The sequence below is a fragment of the Bradysia coprophila genome, chromosome II, assembly GCF_014529535.1.
Source record: "Bradysia coprophila strain Holo2 chromosome II, BU_Bcop_v1, whole genome shotgun sequence".
In the NCBI taxonomy this organism is placed as follows: domain Eukaryota; kingdom Metazoa; phylum Arthropoda; class Insecta; order Diptera; family Sciaridae; genus Bradysia; species Bradysia coprophila.
Window position 1 is genome coordinate 4628051 of NC_050735.1, and position 21955 is coordinate 4650005.

The 21955-nt window shown below is 34.0% G+C and overlaps 1 protein-coding gene across 3 annotated transcripts in view; it reads right to left on the reverse strand.

The window, feature by feature from the left end:
• Positions 1-286: 286 nt before the first annotated feature.
• The window catches only part of LOC119068462 (homeobox protein unc-4-like), a 40159-nt gene continuing 18490 nt past the window's right edge, over positions 287-21955 (reverse strand). For 2 of the 3 annotated variants that reach the window (XM_037172063.1, XM_037172054.1), the window contains 3 exons: positions 7554-7732; positions 1316-1464; positions 287-1166 (listed from right to left, as the gene is read on the reverse strand). In XM_037172063.1, coding sequence (XP_037027958.1) covers positions 842-1166; positions 1316-1464; positions 7554-7732 — 653 coding nt within the window. In that variant the 3' untranslated portion in view covers positions 287-841. The remainder of the gene's footprint in view (positions 1167-1315; positions 1465-7553; positions 7733-21955) is intronic. The other variant, XM_037172072.1, reaches the window with a different exon arrangement.

Below are 21955 nucleotides of genomic sequence, written 5' to 3' on the forward strand. Positions count from 1 at the left end.
CAAATAAAAAGAAAATTTGAAAAATAAATAATTTAAACGAATCGTATAAAATAATTCAGAACTCATAAATCATCAACTAAAATTTAAAATCACAAAATTTGTCTGTAAAAAATAATTTTTAATTTGCAAGCAAAAACTTAACTAAAAATTCTAGCCCCTATGTTGTAGTACGAAATCTTAACAAAAAGTAATGTAGCGATTTTCTTCTATTTTTGCACAATCTTAATCGTTGTCTTCCGGTTATTTTTTGAACATATTCCTTTAATGTAAAATTTCTTATTTTTTTCGGTAATTCTTTTCCCTTCTATTATTTCTCGATTGGTCAATGATATAGTTTGCAATTTGTGAATAATTACTAGTGTCATTTTTAATGGTCTATGTACAGTTACACAATTTATTTTACACTAAAATTGATTTTTTCAATTTAAAGAGCCCGTTCAATTAAATGCAACTAGTTTGTATTTTCAGGAATTTTTTACAATTAAAAATTAAAAATTAAATTAAAATTTATCACATCATTGAAATTAAGTTACCATTTACACATTCAAATCGACTACGCAACAGTTCAGTTTACTTATTTGAATTTATTTCTTATTTACATATTACAATCTTATAATCAGGAATCGTTTGCGATGGGAACGCATTAACTTTGCACCGAATAGAAACGTTGCAGCTGGCGTTTAATAAACAAATTCTCAAAGTCAAATCTCCATTCATTACTTGGATCTCACAATAATCACTCGTCCCTACTCGGCACAAGTCAAAGCTCTTACCTTAATTAATGTCAACATCACTCTCCGCCGTTAAAATGTTAAGCAAACTATTCGCAATCAGGCCGCTCTCACGAATTATTGTACAGTAATGATTCTATGCTAAATGGATTCGATCTGATACTAATTTTTGGTGCATGCGAATCGCTGTCGCCACTATCCCGACCGCTTGTACTATCCCGTCGCTGGATCGAACAATCTTCCGGTTCGTCATCGGAATCTTCGCCGACCACATCGATTTGAATATCATCGTCTTCCAGGTCCGATTCGGAGGTGACACGATGCTGCGCAAGATATTCGGCACGAAGTGATTCTAAATCGACTGTTATACCTTTGGCACGTAATTTCCGGGCTTGTCGTTCCAGCGCTTTCGATAGCTTTTTCCGGCGACGAGCTCTGTGAAGAGGATTTGTATGATTAGTTCGTGTTTCGGATTCCACGGTCAGTTTGGATAGAATTCTGTATGAGTAAATTGTATGAGCGTGAGATAATTTTTTGGAACAGTCGGCTGGATTGATTGTTCGTTAAGTAATAAATGAACTCACTTTTCTTTCATTCGTAATTCATTTGGCGGTATTGGTTCGCCGGAACATGATTGCGGGTGTGCATTGTGCGCTGGTCGTCCTGGTCCTTTTTTCGTGTGCTCTTTTTTTCGCCATTTGGCGCGGCGATTTTGAAACCATACCTGTATAACCAAAAATAGAATTAAATTAAATTCAACGACACAACTGATAAATCCAATAAATTTCTATTTTGAGAGGAAGCTTTTTCATTAAACCAATTACTGTTCTAAGCAAGATGCACTGGACTCTTAAGTTATAAATTTTAAATGTAACATATTGTGGTATGGATATGCTAAATAGCTGAACTGAGTAATAAATTTCCAATCAATAGCAGGCGTTATTTATCTAACGAGTTGCCAGGTCATAAAAACCACACCGCAGAAAAATGTCTTTGATATTTCGTAGCGTCAAAACACCTCGACAATGTTCACAAATAAAATAATTTTGATTTGTAAAAAGTGTAATGTAATTCGAAAGTGTTAAGCAAACACGAGACACGCAACAGCAAATTAAATTTACGGTGCCATTTGTGCAGCAATTTAACCCGCAGAATGTTTATTGCATACCAGCTATTTCACTGTATATACGTGTGAGTAAAAGCACATCATTTTCATTGATGACTGTTTTTTTTTCGCCAATCGCGATTAACGAACTCGCTTTGCACGCGTTAGGGTATCCAGTATGATAACAAATTTTATTGAATTAAGAGAGACTAGTGTTGATGAAAAGTTTAGCAAAGATTGAGACTTAGAGACACTAAATTAAGGCTCGGGACAGGTCTGGATCAGGACATGAATAAGTTAACTCAATCGCTTGATAGAGAATGTGGGCGTAGAGTATAGATCGAATTTACTATAACTTGTCGTTTAATTGTCCATATTGCACATATGTACATGTCGGTACTGCAGTAGTAGGTTTATTGAACCTTAAATATCTGAACAGGTCAACGTCATGTTCATGAACTATCAGGATTCAATCTGTAGCGTACCTATTTGGAAATTAAAACATGAATACATTAACTGCACCGACATGGTCAACGGTTTCATTGGAAACCAATACTAAAATCGCGAGACTCACTCCCAAAAAAAATGTTTAAAGAAAAAGACAAGCGAAAGGAAGGATAGAGATATTTTTAAGTTATAATTGTAAGCTCGATAAACACGTCAAAAATCTGCCCAACTTTGAAGAGCACATTTTTTGTCCACAATTTTTGAAATCCAGTATCCGTATAAGATAACGCAATATTTTGAGAGCGTAGGCCATAAATCAGACTAAAATCTCTTAAGATTTGAACTACATTTGACAGCACATCTTCAAAGGAAAATCTCAAACCATTACCCAAGCAAAATGTACGTGCCTGGTAATCCTACTACATGTGTTATGCATATAGGTAAAATTAATTCAAATTGTATACGACTGGTAATACAACATGTACCACTTCACAGTTCAAATAACGCTGTAAAACGTATACATCGGTCAGAATTGTGTTTATATTTTTCGTACAACACCAACGATTGATTATTAGCCCCGCCCTTACATTACTCCCTATTTATACCTCTACATGTAACTTACACACGTTCAAAACACCTGATATCGGTAATAAATACAATTTCATTTTCTACCTATGTCTACCTTCCTTTATACTCACACCGAACACACGAAAACAAAAAAAAAATGTATTTTCTGGCTGTGTATTTTAGTTGCTGTGCTCCATTATGGTTCCAAACAGTATCGTCGCTAGAATCAGGTATGTATGGTAGGTAGGTAGGTATGTGTATGAGGATTTCCTCTACATTTTATGTCAAATAAGAGCAGCTTCGTCTGTTTCGGTCTGAAGCCAGAAAAGGCATACAAAAGATCATTTTATGCGATAGAGGTAACATTTGAATTAGACCATCATGGGGGTTGGGTAGTCAGGGGGATTTTTTCGCTCAAATAGAAAACATTTGCTTCAGTATACTTAATACCAAGCAACCGCTTTCTATGTGTATGTGCGAATGCGGAGCAAAAGCATTGATTTCGATCTCCTGTTCGGACAAAAATGACGATGAACGTGCTGGTTTTTCCGATACATACCAAATACTCCACCGAACTTATACAACCAAACGGAGATGGATTGCATTGAAAATTAGACAAAATTTCGGAAAATAAGGTAAAATTGGATATAATACCCGAACGGAATGAGGTGCAAATGAAATTAGATAGCGTCTACCTGATTTAAATGGCCAACCAGAAATGAATAGAGCATTACCAGAGAATACATGTAATATGGAGTAAACGTACAACAGAATACTACTATTTATGAGGGTGGAATTTTGTGTGTGTGGGGTTTTTCGGATTGAATGTTAGGTGGTTTTGGCTTGCATGATTTTAGATTGAATTAGACGGAAATTGGATAGAGTTTAATTGAAATTTATGACTTTGATGAAGTAACGTGTTAATCCATGACATTTTGTGCAGACGTTGTTACGCTTCAGACTGTGTAGAGTGTAGGAAATTTCTTTTAGGATGTTATCGATTTTGTTCGTAGAACATCGACGAAAATTCGTGATTTTCTGTCATTTAATACATTTGGATACACAATACCTATACACATGTTAGTGACACTACCGAAATTTTGAAGGGCACACATGCGAATTTTAATGTGAGATACTGGCAAACCATTGAATTTGGTTTTTGTATACCCTTATGCCATATTGAAGTTAGACAGCCGAAATATAATTCAAAATATTGGGGAACGGGATATTATTCAAATTCATGACACTTCAAGCTCCGCAAATGATTTAGTGCAGTAGAGTATCCGTTAGACACATTTCGTGCAACTACTCTTCCATGGATGAGTGTTATTATCCACCTCATGTCTATTAGATAAAAGCTTTCCAACGTGTTAGGTAGACATTGTCTAACGAACGCGTCGGAAAGCTTTTGTTAGAACTAATATTTTGCCACACTAAAGATACTTGTAACAAATGAAGTAACAGATTTAATGTGTCAGTCAGATTATGCAATTACGAGTTTTTGTCTATTTGTTCCGTCAAGTCCCAGCTGACAAATGAAATACCGTGCGCCACCAACAACATTTAATGGTAAATTTGATAAATAATTACTGTAACAAGTAATATACAAAAAAGAATGTGACAAAACTGGCATCATGATTGATATCATGTAATCATAACATAGCATGTAAAGCATTCATGTAAACAATTATACTGAAATAACGTAATTCGCAGTTGGAATTGTATTTAAGTTTTATTGTTATCCAAGTTGTGTGTATTGTCGAGTTGTCATTAGTCGCAGGTCTAATCATTAAATTAAATCTGTGCTTATACACCTACACAATGCATTGGATCATGACAAATAACTTTGGGGCACACGACACAGAGATTTCTAATTGTAGGTTGTAAGCTTTGGGAGTTTATTGACGAGAAAAGTGAGGGTCTAATTAATTGATTGACGTTAACAATGTCGCGAACACAACTCATCAATTGTTGAAATTATATTCGATGAATAATTGACGGTGTCATCGAACAGTCATTTGCCTGCCGAGTGAATAAAATAGGAAATTCCAACAAAAGCGACTAGAGCAGAGCTAGCTACAATTCTCTTCCAAACGTGAAAACAATATTTTTCATAAGTGTGAGGTGTGATTAACCATTTTTCACCATATCTGTTTGTTACACAATTTTTCAAAAGAAAAACAAAGATGACAGTTGAGGGTTAGAAAATTCATATTTTCTAACCTGTCAAAAAAACAAGAGACAAAATAGACATTGTCTCTTCCACGACAGAGTAAAGTTTATTTTACTCTGCCGTGTCTCTTCCGAACTGTTATCAGACAAATAAGGTTAATCTCATCGCACATATGGAAAAGTCTGTCAACATATCAAGTATATGGCGTGTACGCCCTGATGAGCTAACCACCACAAAGAATCCTAGAATTTCGATGCTTTCATCCCCAAAACAATCAAAGTCGCAGGTAAAACAATCCTCCAGACAATAACGAAAATCAAATAACACAAAATTGTTTCTCAGCCACAACATCATTAATTTCCCCATTACTAGCCAATAAAATCATAATTCATACCATATTTTTTTGCTCGACTTTTTCAATCCCCTCAATACCTTTTTTTCCCAATTTATCCATTATCCTATCCCATTTTTGTAAAACATAATCTCATCTACGGTGTGCGTAAAAATAGATTGTTCCAAAGTGGACCCCTCTTTATAAAAGCCTTATACACGCCACACGAAACATTGCTGCTCTCTCTCCCCCCGCACATACAACTGTGATACCGAAAAGCATACACCAAAACGAACATCATCAAAAATTCGATTATCTGGAGCTTATGACATTTGATTTGAACAGATTTTTAGCGCATTACATACAGATTGCCTAACATTTACTTTTCTTGGACCCGTTGAGACTGGTAGGGACCACCAAGGGATTTGAATTAGATTATATGTGTACAAACGGGCATACGGATGCATACGGCAGCAAGTATTTTGTGAGTGATCCTTTTGCCATGTTTATAATATGGGAAAAATAAGGGTCGTTTTCGTCCCCTACACATAGCTGGTGTTTTGTTGTGTTAAAGATTTATTTATGATACTTTTGAGGTTACAACATTTGAAATTAAACCGAACATTCCAACATGTTGATGGGTTTCTGTGCACTCGATATATATATATATAGATATACATGTTTTGCTGTTTTTGGGCTGGTATGTTTAGTGAAACCGCCTCTCCATGAATGACTAATGTTTAAGAAGGAAAATTGACTTAATTTTAAAATTGTAACGATGCCGTACCACAAATGAGGGGATGATTTATATTCGCATTTTCATATTATGCACGTTCAGTGTTCGGGTGCAGAAAAAGCTGCGTACAGTAATTCGAAATGAATTCATTTTTATCTTTGTGGATTTTGAGACGAAATCTTATACATGGGGGGATCGATTGTTGTGTACATGTACGCACAGGCTTCAAGAGTCTATTATTGGGTTTATTATAAGTCGGTGACGAAATATTTTTGTGCACGGGGATTAATGATGTTTTCGGTGAAATGAATTTCATGTGACACAGAGTAGTACATATAAATGTAACAAGGGGATGAATTAAATGAGTTTTGTGCCATTGTAAACTTTTGTTTGGGTAATCGAAATAGGTATACAATTATTGCACCAGGACGAGGGTTGTTATTTTGTCCATTACACACATTATTTAAATTTAAATTACTTAATAGATTGTTATCGCGGCATAACCGGGAAAAGGGAAAAAATTGTTTTTTTCCTTTCAGATATGCACTAACAATATGTAAAACGAGAATTAACGATGTTTGTGGCATCCATCGTCAGCATGTATAATAGTGTAAGACTTTTCGAAGCAAAACAATAACAACAACCAGCTAAAAAATAACACACAAAAATAACAACCTCGTTCACTTCGCTTGCTTCCATTGTAACGAACCGAACGTATACGTATGCCTAAGTATGTATAATATGACTTTTTTTCCCTGTAGGCATAATGTAACCCACAAGAAAATTAAGTTATTAACTTAAATTGTCCTCTGACATGAAATGGGTATGGTTTATCGCAGGTCGATTGAATTTTTGATATTAGGTCGGAACAGCCATTATATGTTCGCAAATCAAAAAACTGTTTACAAATTTTCTTTCCGATAAAAAAAGGATAGTCCCCTGTAATCATATCGGTTGGTGGTGCTTCAACCGCACTGTATCGAAATGAACTAAATGTAGCAAACGGAATGAAATTATTTTTAATTTTCGTACGGGGTCGAAGAAGAACTGCTGGTAAATAGGAAAGGGTAATAGACATGATTTTGCACGTGGGTCGTTTAATGCTATAAGGCTCGTACTGTGATTACTAAAATCGTTTGGGGACTTAGTAGCGAAAGCTTCAAGTAGATCATCTGTTATCGTCAGCTCTAACAAAAATAAACATTCACCCATAAGACGAACAACGTCTTATAAAGAAAAACTCTTGTTGAAACCAATGAAGTAATAGATTTTCTTCAAAAATGAAACGAAGTACATTATATATAAAGGTGTCATGAACTCCCTGACGTCAAACATTAAAATCCAAACTAATTTCTAATTCAAATAATCCGAAATTGCAAATGACCTAAACTCCCTTTCGTTCTCTCAATGTGATTGTACCTCAAATTGTGACTTTCAAACTAAAATTTACAAAACAAACTTACTGCAACTCGGCTCTCTTTCAAATCCAGTCTCATTGCTAAAGCTTCCCTCATAAAAACGTCCGGATAATGGCTGGCCGCAAACGCTCGTTCTAATTCTTCCAATTGCCACGAATTGAAATTCGTTCTCGATCGTCTTCGTTTCGACGCGCTACTTTCATCATCACCGTCTGCTGCTGATCCTGCAATTAAAACAGAGAAGAAAATCTGTAATCGTTGCATTGGAAAGTTTTCGAGTTGAAAGTTCATCTAAATGCTAAATGTGTTTAAGGACGTCACGCCGCTTAAGCTTATTTTAATTAATTTTTGTTTATGAAAATGCAAATAAAGCCAGCACGTACCTTATCACATTAGCAATGCTAAAATATCTCTCTAATTGATAACCTAATGCACACATTGCTGGTTATAAATAATTTAATTAATCAGCGTTCCACTCGAGTTTTTGCCATTTTCGCGACGGCTGCCGATAATTAATTTGTTGAATAAATATTGATTTTGAGTTTAGCAAAATATTTATTACATTTGACGCTTTGACTTTATTTGATTGGATTGGATTTTAATAAACTACATTGTATCCCTGGATGTATAGCCATCAGTGGAATTAAATTTAAAAATAAAACAAATCGAATGAATGACTTTTGCATGCACAAAGTGTTAAATCAATCAAAATGTTCTAGAGAGAATTATACATTTACCCAACGGAGAGAATCAATTACGATTGCAGTTGCTAAAATTCAATAAAATATTTCGTTTTTAACACTCCTATATACCACGGTTATTATGTGTTCTTCTCATCATCCTTTTTTATTCCTTTAGCCGAAATTCGTTAACAACTTAATAACTTTAGTCACATGAACGATGTGGCTATTTCAAATAAGTTTTTTTTTTCTTATTCTTCTTCTCATTCTTTCGCTGAACTGCATACACCAAAATACCTATAAAAATAAGAAACTGCCTCCGGGGCCAAAACGCTGCATGCAATTTATTCGACCAAATATATCTAATTAAAGATAATAATTTTCAATTTTTGCCTCAAACTGTACACTCTGAGAGCGAGAGAGGCACATTGCTGGGGCCTTTTGATGCATTTTTAATATTTCCAGGGAAGAATATAATTTGACAAGAAAAGGTGCAGGCAAATTGATTTTGCAAACAGACATGTGGAAAATAGAAACCACACGAAAAAAAATCCAATGAATATTTTAATCGTGATTGAGACATTTTTGCCCCTTTTTCGGGTCAATTATCGTGATTGCAGAATTGACGAGTTAATAATAATAATGCGTTTGCAGCGAAAATGGTTCGGCGTAGTCGATTGGACCGATTGACGTACCACTTTTGATTAAGAAAATAGTCTTTGGCAGGACATGTGATAAAATTTATCGGATGTGTTTGACTAATATATGACAATGTAAGACAAAAATCAATGATTAATGGTTATTGACTCAGGAAAAATAATCTGACGAAATTAATTGGAACCGAAGGGCACTTTGTACGCCCCTATATCATATAATGTTCTGATGTGTTTGTCACAACAATGTCATAAAACATAAAGTCGATAAGAAACCGAATTTATAATTATTTACGTTCATTAATATACATTTTATCTCAAAATATTTATTCACAAATAATAAAAAAAAGCAACATTGTTGCCCGAGAATATACACATATAAATATATGCACGACTGGTGTAATGTATGTGCGTGTGTTTTTGTTTATTAACATGGCAACAATTTTCAATTAATTTTCAGAGACATAAATTTTCATAAAATGCCCCCTTTATATTAAATGTCATTAAAAATATATATTCTATTATGGGTCCGGTCATTGAAATTTTCGTGAAAAGGGTAAATTTTTGGGGGGGTATACCCAAAAATAATGTTGTTCGTTGCCATTATAAATTTGAAATTTATTTATGAAAATGTCTATTTTATAATCGTGAAAGAAGCAAAAAACAATTTTTGCTCGAAGGTGTTACAGCTATGCAGCAATTCTAACACGGAATTAGTATGGGGAATTGGGACTTTAATAAGGTATGTAACACACGTGTGGAAATGGATTTTATTCAGGTTGGTTTCAAGGAAGTGAATTAATTTGATGACAAAATTTATTCCACGTAGAATTTTCATAGCAGTAAACCTATAGGCAACCTTTCGGTGCACGAAAATAGAATTTCCACATACCCTAATCAACACTCGACAAAGACCAACTGTAAGTGCATGAAAATTTAATGGGCATGAGGAGCCCTACTCACGTTAAAAAAATCTGTTTCACAATTTTCTGACTTTTGTCGATTCCGTTTCTCTATCTGATACTAAACAACACTCCAGAACGTTATAGCAAAAAATGGTTTCGCAACGCAATCGAAGTTTACATGAAAACGCATATTAACGCATACAAACTGTTTTCCAGTTTATGACATTTTGGCGCAAAATTTGAACTCGCTAAGCCGTTTTCAAATTGGCACCAAAATATCATAGATTGGAAACATTGATGACTTTTAAAACTAAAACCATTGTATTATCAGATAGTTAGACATTCTTTCGGAATTTCTGAAACGGATTTTTTAACGTGAGTAGGGCTAATGAGAATATCTTATTACACGACGAAACACTAACTCTCCAAGTGATTTAAATTACCAATCAAACACTCAACATACAACTAAATCTACCGTTCAATTTTCCTATTTATTTGTTCAACTAAAAGTCAATGTTATCCAAACACCGAACCCTTCATTATCCCACTTAAATATTCCCTGTCGTTCGGATTAAATACAAATTTCATTTTCATCTCCCTAAACACAAACAAACCATCCCTAAAAGTGGACGTTCTATATACAAAACATCAATTTTCTTAAATTTCGTCACGCTTATTGTTTCACATGAATTATTTTCCGATATTTCTCAATATAATTCCACTATCGCCGAACATATGAAACTTTGTCACACTGATAACAACTGTAGCACGACACTTTTGATCTATCCAAAATAAATATACACCACACACGGTACACAGAATGAAAGAAAAACCAAACAGCCATTTATATACGTATATACACTATTCCGTGCTTGCAACGACACGTGACATAAATTGATCTGTAAATACCCTCTGATGTCACGTGCCCTGCATACGTTCGTGCAGTATTTTGTTGCGCTTTTAGGTATTTTAAATATTAGCAACTATAAAAGATGGATTAGGATGTTTATCGCCAAAATAGAATGGGTAATTCTTATTTTGAGATAATTTTATTGTGATAACAGCCAAAATAAGACCCGGCTTAGAAGTACTTGATTTATATGTTGGGAATGTTATGCGGGGTCGTTTCATAACTCTGCCAAATTCTTTTGAGAGTTGTAATTGGTGGTGGGTTCTTCGGTGAGATTAAAACGAATGTTTTGAATTACACGCGTAAAATTAGCGGTAACATTAGGATATATTGATGGCTATCAGATATTTGTTGCAGCGTTCTGTCGGCTCGTGTGGAATTGAATATTTTTCGGTTATAAGCCCAAATAATTCCCAGATTTAAATCTTTTTCCAAAACACCTAAGACAGAATTCTAAGGAAGACATTACGTTAATTGACTTAAATTCACTAATAAGGTTAGTCAACGATTTTTCTCATAGAATTTTCAGGCAGTGAAAAAAAACCACCCCGTTGAACATATCGTAACTAATTCGATCAAAGAAGAAAAAAAAATGAACGAAAATTGGTTCTACATGAGATTTTTTTGTGTTTGTTTTTTTCTTCTTGCATTTTAAATTTTAAAGTTTTTTTCTTCGATAACTGCTGACGGGCTGAGGGTGAAATTAAATTGCTTTTTTTTCTATCAGAAATTGCATATCGAATCGGTGAATCATGGAAAGACATGAGAAAAATTGTAGCTATGAGATTATGGTTTAAATGTAACTTTTGGCCTTTGATGTGTCGGTTTGGATTTTGAGCTGCAAATGTAGGAAAACCGAAGATTTTTTTCATCAAAGAAGATAGTCTACGTCGAGAACCGTGCTTTTCATAATTCAATGCCGTCTCTGAAATTTGTAAAAGTCACTTTTTCGAATGTTTACAGACCTCGGTCCCGTCTCGGGTCAACAATTAACACAAAAAAAATCAATTTTTCAACTTTTCATTGTAGACTAATGAGACACCAATTAAAACTTAAATACCTATCCAAATATCCTTGGAAAACTATGACCCTGGCGTAATCTTCACTCAGACACTAATTTTAATGTCAACAAAGTGGATACCAATTCCACTGAAAAATCACCGCGAAACTGTATATGGTACATAACATGCCACAGACGGGATATCGGTAGGCCAGTTATCGAATCTACTACTTAATTTGGTAAAAGTATTTTCGATGGATTAAAATAAAATCTTTCACTTCGTTTGTTTTGACAGATTTTTGCTATATGTAAAGACGACAATAGCCAGAGTTCAATTTATTTTTGCTATACCAACGATATCAATAACAAATGATAAAGCTATCCAGCCCATGCCGTTCATTTATTAGAACGTCTCTTTTCGATCAATACAATGCAAATGATGCTCCTATATAGTTACAAAGGTGCGTAGATCACGAAAATGACGATACTCGGGCGATACACCAAATAAGAATATGATTGTCGGTGTAAATGATAGTGGTGAACATTTTCAGTATAAAATTATGAAAGGGGTTGTGTTCCTGCGCATCTAATAAAATGGAGGCACATTACCAGCTTTACGTAGGAGAAGATTCCACGAAAATTCGACGGTGATGAGTATCTACGATGAAAACTCATTATTTCCTTAGGAAATCTTCTAACCATTTCGTCGCCTCTTTAACATTTTGTAAGATGAACGTGCCTTTTACAAAATGTTCAGAAAGTTGTAGTTTTGAAGAAACATTACGATGATACGATGACTTTCTGAAGAAACAATGAGCTATCGAAATAACGACAAATGGTTGACGTTTCTTCATAAAATCGTCGACTAATCAGCGCAGGAGAAGTAAATAACTTCTGAATGATATTTACTTCAGTCACTGTAAACAAGTCAAGTTTTTCCTATTCTCAGTGCGATAGGTTCACCATTGAAAAATTGAATTCGATTTTACAATGCGATAAAGTCAGTCCTCTTTCTCATTCGCTCGAAATACGAAATAATTTACGGTAAAAATTTATGCAATAATGAAGATGGATTACCACGCCTTCTGCTTAATTTATTTTTAATATTCTTTCAAAGAAAAAGAAAAAAATTCAATCCACTCAATTATGGTTGTCCATCCAACAAAAACATGAATATTCAAATTAAATCACAAACTCGATCCAAAAGTAATAAATTAATGATATCATTAAGTTATGATGAAGAATCAACAAAAAAAAATGAATTAACAAAAACAAAAACAGAACGAAATCACACAAAAAAAAACTATGAAAATTAGTTACAATTATGATTTCCCAGATAACAAATAAAAACGAAATTACTTAATTAATCTAAATGCCTTCCAAATTTATGAATATTTAATTATTTTTTATAAATAAAATATTGTTACAAATTAATACCAGATATTTCGACCGATATGTAAATTAAATATGCAAAAAAGCAAAAGCCGAAAAAAAATCATTTTTTTCCATCCTCCATACTAGAGAGAAAAAAAAACACCCAGAGTATTTAATATTTAATTACATGTCACTTCCGATGGAATGGAAAATGATTAATGATGGTAAATTTTCACTGAATAACTTTATGCTCAAAAAATATTTATTTAAAGTGATTTCCAACACAACAAAAAAAAAATCATTTCATTATTCAAATTATGTTTTATTTACGTTCCGTGCTCACAACGACACAACATCTTGTTTATATGTATTTATTATGATGTACAACACATTCGCTTTTGTTAATAAAATTTTCACAACACAAAACCCTTTTCTCTTTCTCTCACTCCTTTAATCACCCGGTATACATATTTATTCATAATGTTAAACCATTGTATTTTAGACACCCACCGAAAAATCATTATGGGTGTTAATAACGCTCACAATACCGATGGAATGAACTCCGAAAATATATAACCCAACCAAAAAAAACGATAAAACTATCAATCATTTCGTTGTGTACCAGTAATTCGTGTACAAATTGACACCTCGATTATAATAATAAATGTGTGTTGGAAATGAATGGGTTAACTAAATGGTTTTTTTTAGAAATTATATTTGTGAACAACTTTTTAAAGAAAAGGTCCTGGGAAAAGTTTTCGTTAACCGAAAATTTTTATTTTGTGTATTGATTGGTCGTTGGTTTGGCCTTCGATTGAAAAGGCCAATATAATTTCACATTAAAGAGGAGAAAATGTTTTGTTTTTGATATTTTTAAACACTCAGTATATATAGGTTAGAATCATATCCTTTTAGAGGTTTAAGTCATATCTTACGGAGAAAGACGACACAAGTAAACGATCAGTTTTTATAAATCTCTCAAATAACAAATTTTTATCATACACAAAGCCTAATGTAATAGCTATGTTCACACACCACACATACACTACACTACACATTCAATCTAGCACTCTACACAACATAAAGGCGTTCGAAGTAATGGTTATTTGTGTACCTGTTTTGGACGATTGATTTTAGGCAATTTCGTGGATTGTAGGCCAAACGAAGTGAGGCTTACAAGCGAAAGTGCCTTAAATCAACCGTCCCAAACAGGTGCACATGTAAGTTTTCATGCAGAGTGCCGGAAACCCGAGAAAATTCGAAAAATTGCCCTCATTTTCGGCCCGAAGCATGAAAATATCATTTTGTCTGAACCCGTGGCTGTGGCGCTAGAGCTCTCGACTCATAATCGAGAGGTCCCGGATGCCTTGCTGACCTGAAGAGACTATGCACGAATACAATGGAAAGCATAAGAGGTGAGTTTCTTTGAATTTTTTCGGTGAATTTTTGTGATAAATTTTTCCATACATTTTCGGGAAACTGTCCTGTCATTTTAAAAGATTTTACTGACAGCAACTAGTTTTCCATCGATACCTCGTTTCCGGTGTTTTTCTGGAGTAAAACGTACTTTGTAATGGTTTGTAGATTGCTATTTCGTGTTATCTGGTGACATCCATCGCCTTTGGGCTTGAGCTTTACGTTAAAATAAAAATTTCTAAACCAGTACGTAATCTACCATTAAGGCAAACATATGATGTTTTTTTCAACAATAGAAGTAGTAGATTAAGTGATTGTACCATCATAATCTGGCGGGAATGTGAAACAAAATCGTTTTAGTATAAGAATATCCAGCAATTAGAAATTCTTTTCTCTGACTACTTTTTATTGCGATTCAACTTGAACGGCAGGCAAAAAACTATGAAATAAGGAAAAAAAAATGCAAAGAAATTTATGTTCCATGCAGATGAATATTGAAAGTAGCACACAGCCACGGTATTGTTTACGTTATGTATCATTTTTCTTTTCTTTTTAAAACAAACCCAACTAACCGCAACAACATATCTAGAAGTTAGGAGTCCATGAAATTGTTTTTGGGCGTGAAAAAAGAAAATGAAAGGCAAAATGAAAAATATTTCCACAGAACAATGGCAAGCGTCTCTATATGTATATAAATCATCCTATTACTTCACTTCATGGATTTAAGGTCTACTTTTTACCAGCATTGATGCATATTTGAAGAAAATAAAAATCATTTTTTCTAATTAGTCAGATTTGTTTTTATCACAAGCCGAGTCACAGAAAGGCAATCACCAGTTCCATAAAATAAATAAAAAGAAAAAAAAATTAATGGCTAAATTGACGCACGCACAAATAAAAAACCATAACCAATTGTTTTATAACCAAAAAGAGAGAGGGTTCTTTCCAATCAAATGGCTTAACTATACAATATTCCGTATTGTACAAACACAAATTAGTTACGAGTATTTACCACGAAAGTGTACCCATCATTCTGCATGAGAAATGATAAGTCAATAATGCATTATAATGTATATACCTTCCAGACGTTCGCACTATATACATAGCTTAATATATCCGATGAGAGTGACAATCAAAAAAAAATTCGAAAAAGTAAAAAAAAAAAATAACAAAACTCTCATTTTCCCTCTTTTAATTTATTTCGTTTGTTGGAAGCAAAAAAAAAGTTGTTAGTCACATCGCTAGTTTTTTAACTACATTAAAGGGGGATGATCATTGAAGGGGTTATTAGTTCGGTTACCGGATTAATTATCCAGAAAATTGGATTTTAAAATATTTTACCATGGTTTCCTTGTTATAATGAAACGAATCGATGTGATTGTTGGATGTAGGGCATTTGTGGAGAACGAATTGAAACGAACTGTTGTGTATTGGTTCACGACAGAGTGATCGCTACACAAAATCACTGCTTGACTGAATTTTATAATGTTTAAGTGCATCTCTGCTATGCAAGAAAATTCAAGATTATCGGGCGATGAAGTCGAAACCACTTTGATTTCTATACAAGGACTGACCGTAGGACGATTATGATTTACTCGTGTGTCTCAAATACTACGTACATACAGTAAAGTCGTAAAATTTTACGCCTCTTTCTCATAATTTACAGACCACTGGTCTTGTTGGCTCTCAACTAAAAACAAGAACAATGGTTGAATTATTTGTCGAGAGCAAGGTGTAAAATTGTATAACTCAAATGTGTACTGTAACGAGACGTACACGAAAATTGAAATCGTCCTTTCCGTGTCCAAACAAGAATTAAGATCCGACGGTTCTATTGGACTGAAGGTTTCTATTGGTAGCATGGAATAAGACCTCTCTTGACTTAGATGATAGGTCAACTACTTGGATAAAAACGGTACATGTGTACAAGCAAACCGATCAAACCAAAAGCTTACCCAAGAAATTTCCTGCCGAAACGTCTCATCAGAATGGTCTAGACTCAAAATAAATATTTTTCTGGCAATCAGCTTAATCAGCCTTCACTTTATTCATTTATCAAAACACTTTTCCATTTAACTATAAGTATATTTCGGTGGAAATTACAATCAATCACAGAAAGTCAACCATAAATTCGATTCGATATAATTTTCGATGGTTTTTTGTTGTTGTTGTATTTATTTAGAGGGTTTCATTAATTGAACAAATATCAAGTAATATCGTTTACGAGCACACATATATAGCAGCATTGGGTAAATGATAAAAATAAATAAATTCGTAAGTGGATTGTGTTTGGAGCTTTTTGATGTTTTGTAACCCGTTCAGGAGAGTGATAAAACATGTTAAGTGCATAAATTGGATTTTCGGTAAATTATATAATGGAAAAATAGATTGATTAGGTGGGTGGTTAAATGAAATAAATTGTTATTTGTTTTCATATTAAAATATGGGTAAATACCATTTTGGATAATATTTAAAGAAATTGTGTAATTTATTATCGGTTGATAGGCTGATAAATTTATTGGTCACAGCAATTAATTACTGATAATTAGGTAGCGAGTTTATGGAACTTTTTGTTTGACTTTGACTGACTGACAAGGGTTTTTTTCAAACAAGAATTATGGATGAGGAGTAGCAATGGAACTATGAAAATTGGGAATTTAGCTGTCACCATTACTATAAAAATTAGAGTTTAGATTGCTGGCAATTTTGAGCATCGGAGGGATTGAGGAATCCCTTTCCTCAACTCCTTTCATTCCATCCTCAATTTAGCTAGCTTCACGTTGAAAGAAATGGATAGTGTAGCTATAAAGAGCTGTGGTACCGCTGGCTGTTCTTTATTTAAATATTGTATGAAGGGAACGATTTTACGTCAAACGCTCGACGACACCTAAAGTTTAGGTCCTTAACAGAAGGAGGTGTTGAAGATTTACATAATACAGACCAACTTCCTGCTGAGCCAAAATAATAACTAAATTATGTTCCTTTGCATTGATATAGAGTACGGAATTTGTTCTCGTATTATTCGTTCGTCAAGCGAGTCGCCACCAGTCTGCAGTGGGTTTTGATTTTTTTATTTTTAGATGTTGGCACACATGCATTGATACATTTTACCACCAGAAAACCTGTGCTTCCACCTACGTAATAAACACACACTAAGCGAGCTAACCTTAATCTATTGACTCCTTCAATTAGTCAGTGACCTTTTCAAGTGCATATTTTTCATTTTTTTAAAACACCTCGTTAATTGTCTTATTCTCATTTGAATACATAGCGTTTACAAACTCTTGACTAGTTATTACTCGTATGCTACTCTAAACTGTCGCAACAACTATGAATAACTTCTATATTATCCATACTAGCTGCGCGAACATGTATCACATATACTCAAGGGGCACAAAACAATTTCTCGCATTTTTTTTTCATTTACTTTTCTCGCGACATTTTGTTTTCAACATCAAACTTAATGGATCAATAATAATGTCGCAGTTCATCCATCGATAAGTGGATGCTGAATACAAAGTATAAATGCCTCGGATCAACATCCTCGCATGTCCGCTGATAATAATTCCATGTCACTATTCGGTATAATATTCTCGTCGATATTAGTCGCAATGCTGCATTGGTCATTAGGAAATGTTCTTTTTTTAAATGTACGTCCATATAACTGCAAGACTTTGCTTTGCTGCCGCTAATGATTCGAATACCAAATGAAACATTTTATCAAAGATATGGAGAAAAAAAAATAATTGCAAGTGATGGAAACTGTTCATCATCCGAAAAACTAGAACTGAAACAAAGTTTCATTTACGGTAAAGTTGTGAATTCTCTTTTTTTTACGTTTTAGTTTGCAAAAAGAAGCCAAAGTGTTGTTAAAATTAATGGAAACAAAATCGTTATCATAAACGATCATAACTTAATTTTCCAAAGTGATGTTATGACTATATAGAATTTGACATCACTCCGGGTACGGTGTGTAACATGGCATGAGAAATTGGTGGGCGTGTGTGATTAATTGTTATTAATTGCACGTAGCATGTGAGCGAAGACGTTAATTACTTTGTGTTTTTGTTTCGTTCATATTTTCTCGTAAAATGTTTCCGGCCCGTTTTCTTATTATTCTTCTTTCGTCCGTACATTATAATATATACCCGATTTTCTCATAAGCATAAAGGTGATTTCAGACAGCCTCTATTATAATGCTGAACTTGTAATGTACGTTACGACGAAAAAAAAAGTGCTTAACATTTTATCAGATAAAATATTATAAACTTCTCTCTTATTAACTGTACATGTAAAGTAATGTGTTTAGTTGAAAAATGATTTAATTTAATATTAGTGTGATAGTTTTCTGCCTTGTAATCACATACTATCTCCATATATTATTACTGAGAAATACGCGTGCCTTTCATGTGCTTTAGTAGATTTTTGATTTATTAAACGGCATAAATTATTACACCAATGGAAACACCGTGTAAATTTCCATCGGAGAAGTTTATTAGAACTCTCCGAGATTCTTATCTGTTCTTTTAGTTTTAATTGTTAAAATTACCCATCGAACCAATCGCATTTTCGGGTTTGAGTTACGGTAAAATGTAAAGGATTCACACGGATTCCGAACTTATAAAAAGCGAGTCAAACCTAACTGAAGAGTTTAAGAATTTCAATTCAGGGTCTGGAAGTAATTTGCATGTCTAACTGTCTAACTTATCAGTATTGATTGTACTACGCAACACTGTTCAGCTTTTGGTATTTTGTTTGTTGGTGGCATAGTGGCCTGAGTATGAAACACACCTCAATTGGTCCCAATCACCCAATGAATTCCGTTGCAGCCACTTCAAACAAACAATTTGGAAAGTTATTGGCTCCATCGCTAGCTCAATATCGATGAAAAACAAATTTGTGCATCCGACAACTGAAATACGACCTATTTTGCCATGATTTTTCATTAAGAAATGTCAGTTTTTCCCGAACTATATATCGTGCGGAAAAAAACTTCATTTCTTTACGATATATAGTGCGGGAAAAGAATTACATGAATTTTTCTATGACTATACGATTGATTGAATTTAATATGGTGAATGTGAAGTGTGTATGTTTTCAAGTAAATTGATGTGTTTTGTCTATTTCAGTTGTCCGATGCACAAAACGTTCTTCGTACCTCGACAGGAAATGGATTTTTTCAGCACACGTCCTAATTTTCCTTACTCGCTTCGCTCGTAAGGATAACTTAAGACTGGTGCTGAAAAAATCGTCATTTCCTGACTTGGTACGAAAAATACTATTTTTACACACATCTGTTAACAGTTTTTGTCGAGTGCTCCCTTTGAAACCAAAGTGGAACGACTAGTCATTTGAAACCTGACTGGCATCACCGAAATAAATTTAAGTAAATCTGACGCGTATTGCCAGTCATGTCCCTTTCAAATGACCGCGTAGGATCGTCGTAAGTGTATTTTATAGTCAGGACACCGAGCCCTACCTAACCGACTATGATTACAAGTAAACTCTAGTAGACATATGTACGCAATTTCATCGCTACGGGTCATTCATTCATTCAGTGTATGACGCCTTGTTACTACTATAAGCCTTTTTTCTATACGAAATTGAATGATTTCAAAAACTAAACGATAAGTTACTATTGGAAACTATTGGAAACTGCCAATTGATATAGGTGTATCAGGTATATCTAACCCTGAAACAAAATATTATGCTTGAAATTGATGCCTCGCAAGGCATCTGTCATAGACAACAATGACCAGAATAAACGATTGGCCCTAGACAGTGATAACAAAGGTACTGTTAAAAGAAAGAAGTAAAAGATTTGATATGAAACGCTAGACTCTAAATGATACAAAAGAGATAACAGATGTAGACGAGTTTGGCACTTACAATAGGCTTACAACCGCATTTGGGCATCTTAAAAATACTTTGGCCTGGCTCAAGATAGTTACTGAATCTTGATTTTCAATCAATTTTAATGTAGCCCGCGACTTAAATTAGATTTCATTCAAATTTAAAATAATCCAGATCCCGAAATAAAAATAATTTAAATTATTATTGAAACAAATCGCTGCCGCACACAAACACAAAATTACATTGAGTTGAGCTGCACCGAGTATATTATCTCGTGCTTCGAATTATATAAAAGCAAAATAAATTTTTCCATTTAATTGTATGGCAATTGGTGACTGTGTATTTTAGTGGTCGTGTAAAGATAATTTTGTGTTTGTTGGAAATTGTTTAATTTGCATAAATTTTCAATTAACGCCGGTTATGTGTTACGCTCGACTGTAACATTGTTACCACTGACTATAATAGAAATGAGTCCAGTCTTTTAATTAAAATATAAATTCAAATTGTTTGCTGCAGATTGCAGTGAATACATTGTTGCTGCTCGTCGTGTGGGTAGTTAATAATACTTTGGCCCAACACATGATCCTAAACCGTTGATGGAAAACAATTGATCTGTTCGGTGGTAGGAGTAACCAAAACCACTTTTTTCTGACTCATAAATTAAATAAATTAATTATTCAATAATTCATTTCAATTTTGGAAATTCTGGTTAAATTACCGTACTCTGCCATAAACGAGACGAATATATAGACGTTGCAAGGACTCCCAAAGCCACCGTTTACCCCGAAAAAAAGAAACAATTCCCTTCTTAACCACACGACAGCAAACGAAACTAAAATATTATTATAACAAACAGTCCCCTGGAGAACGATCCACTTTTACAGCACAACTGTTCACCCAGCCATGCAATTCAAAATCGTCATATAATATTCCATATATGCCGTCAATGTTACCAGACAAAAATGTATGCAAAATACGTTTTTTTTTCCTTTCGTGCGTTGAGTCCCAAAGTCACAATTCTCTTTCTAACCAGTAACATCCAGGCACATAGCTTCTCATCCTAGAGTGTATAGCACCATATTGGGCATACACACCAGCTATATATTATGGTTGTGTAGCAACACCACCGAGCCAATGAGATGAAAAAGATGTGACAGAAATTTATGTTACATAAAGAGCCGACACAACCGTTAGAAATGATTTTCCAGTCGAGTTTAAAACAATCTCAGCCGACTTTTACAGCTCACCGTTTTACACTTAAGATGCAAAATGATAATAAAATATTTCAAAAGTTTTATTATTATTAGGTTTTTGTGGTAATAAATTGCAGACAATATTGAGCTCTCGTTCGTATTCTGTTTGGTGTTATATATGTAAAAGTGGTTCTTTAGCCGTGTAGTATCGTTTTACGATTATGTTTCTTTTTTCGCTCTCCACATTTTGGTATAATATTTTCACATACGTATAAATTGACACTGCAGCAACGAAAAAGAGGTTTGAGGTGTCATACTCAAAACAATTTCAATAAAATATTCGTTCGTTTGCTACTTTGCGTTTATTGGAAACCCTCCAAATTAACTGGTCTCCAAGTGGGGAAAAATACGAATTTCAGAGTTATTCATTTGTGTGTCCCATATCACCTCATTGTCACTACAT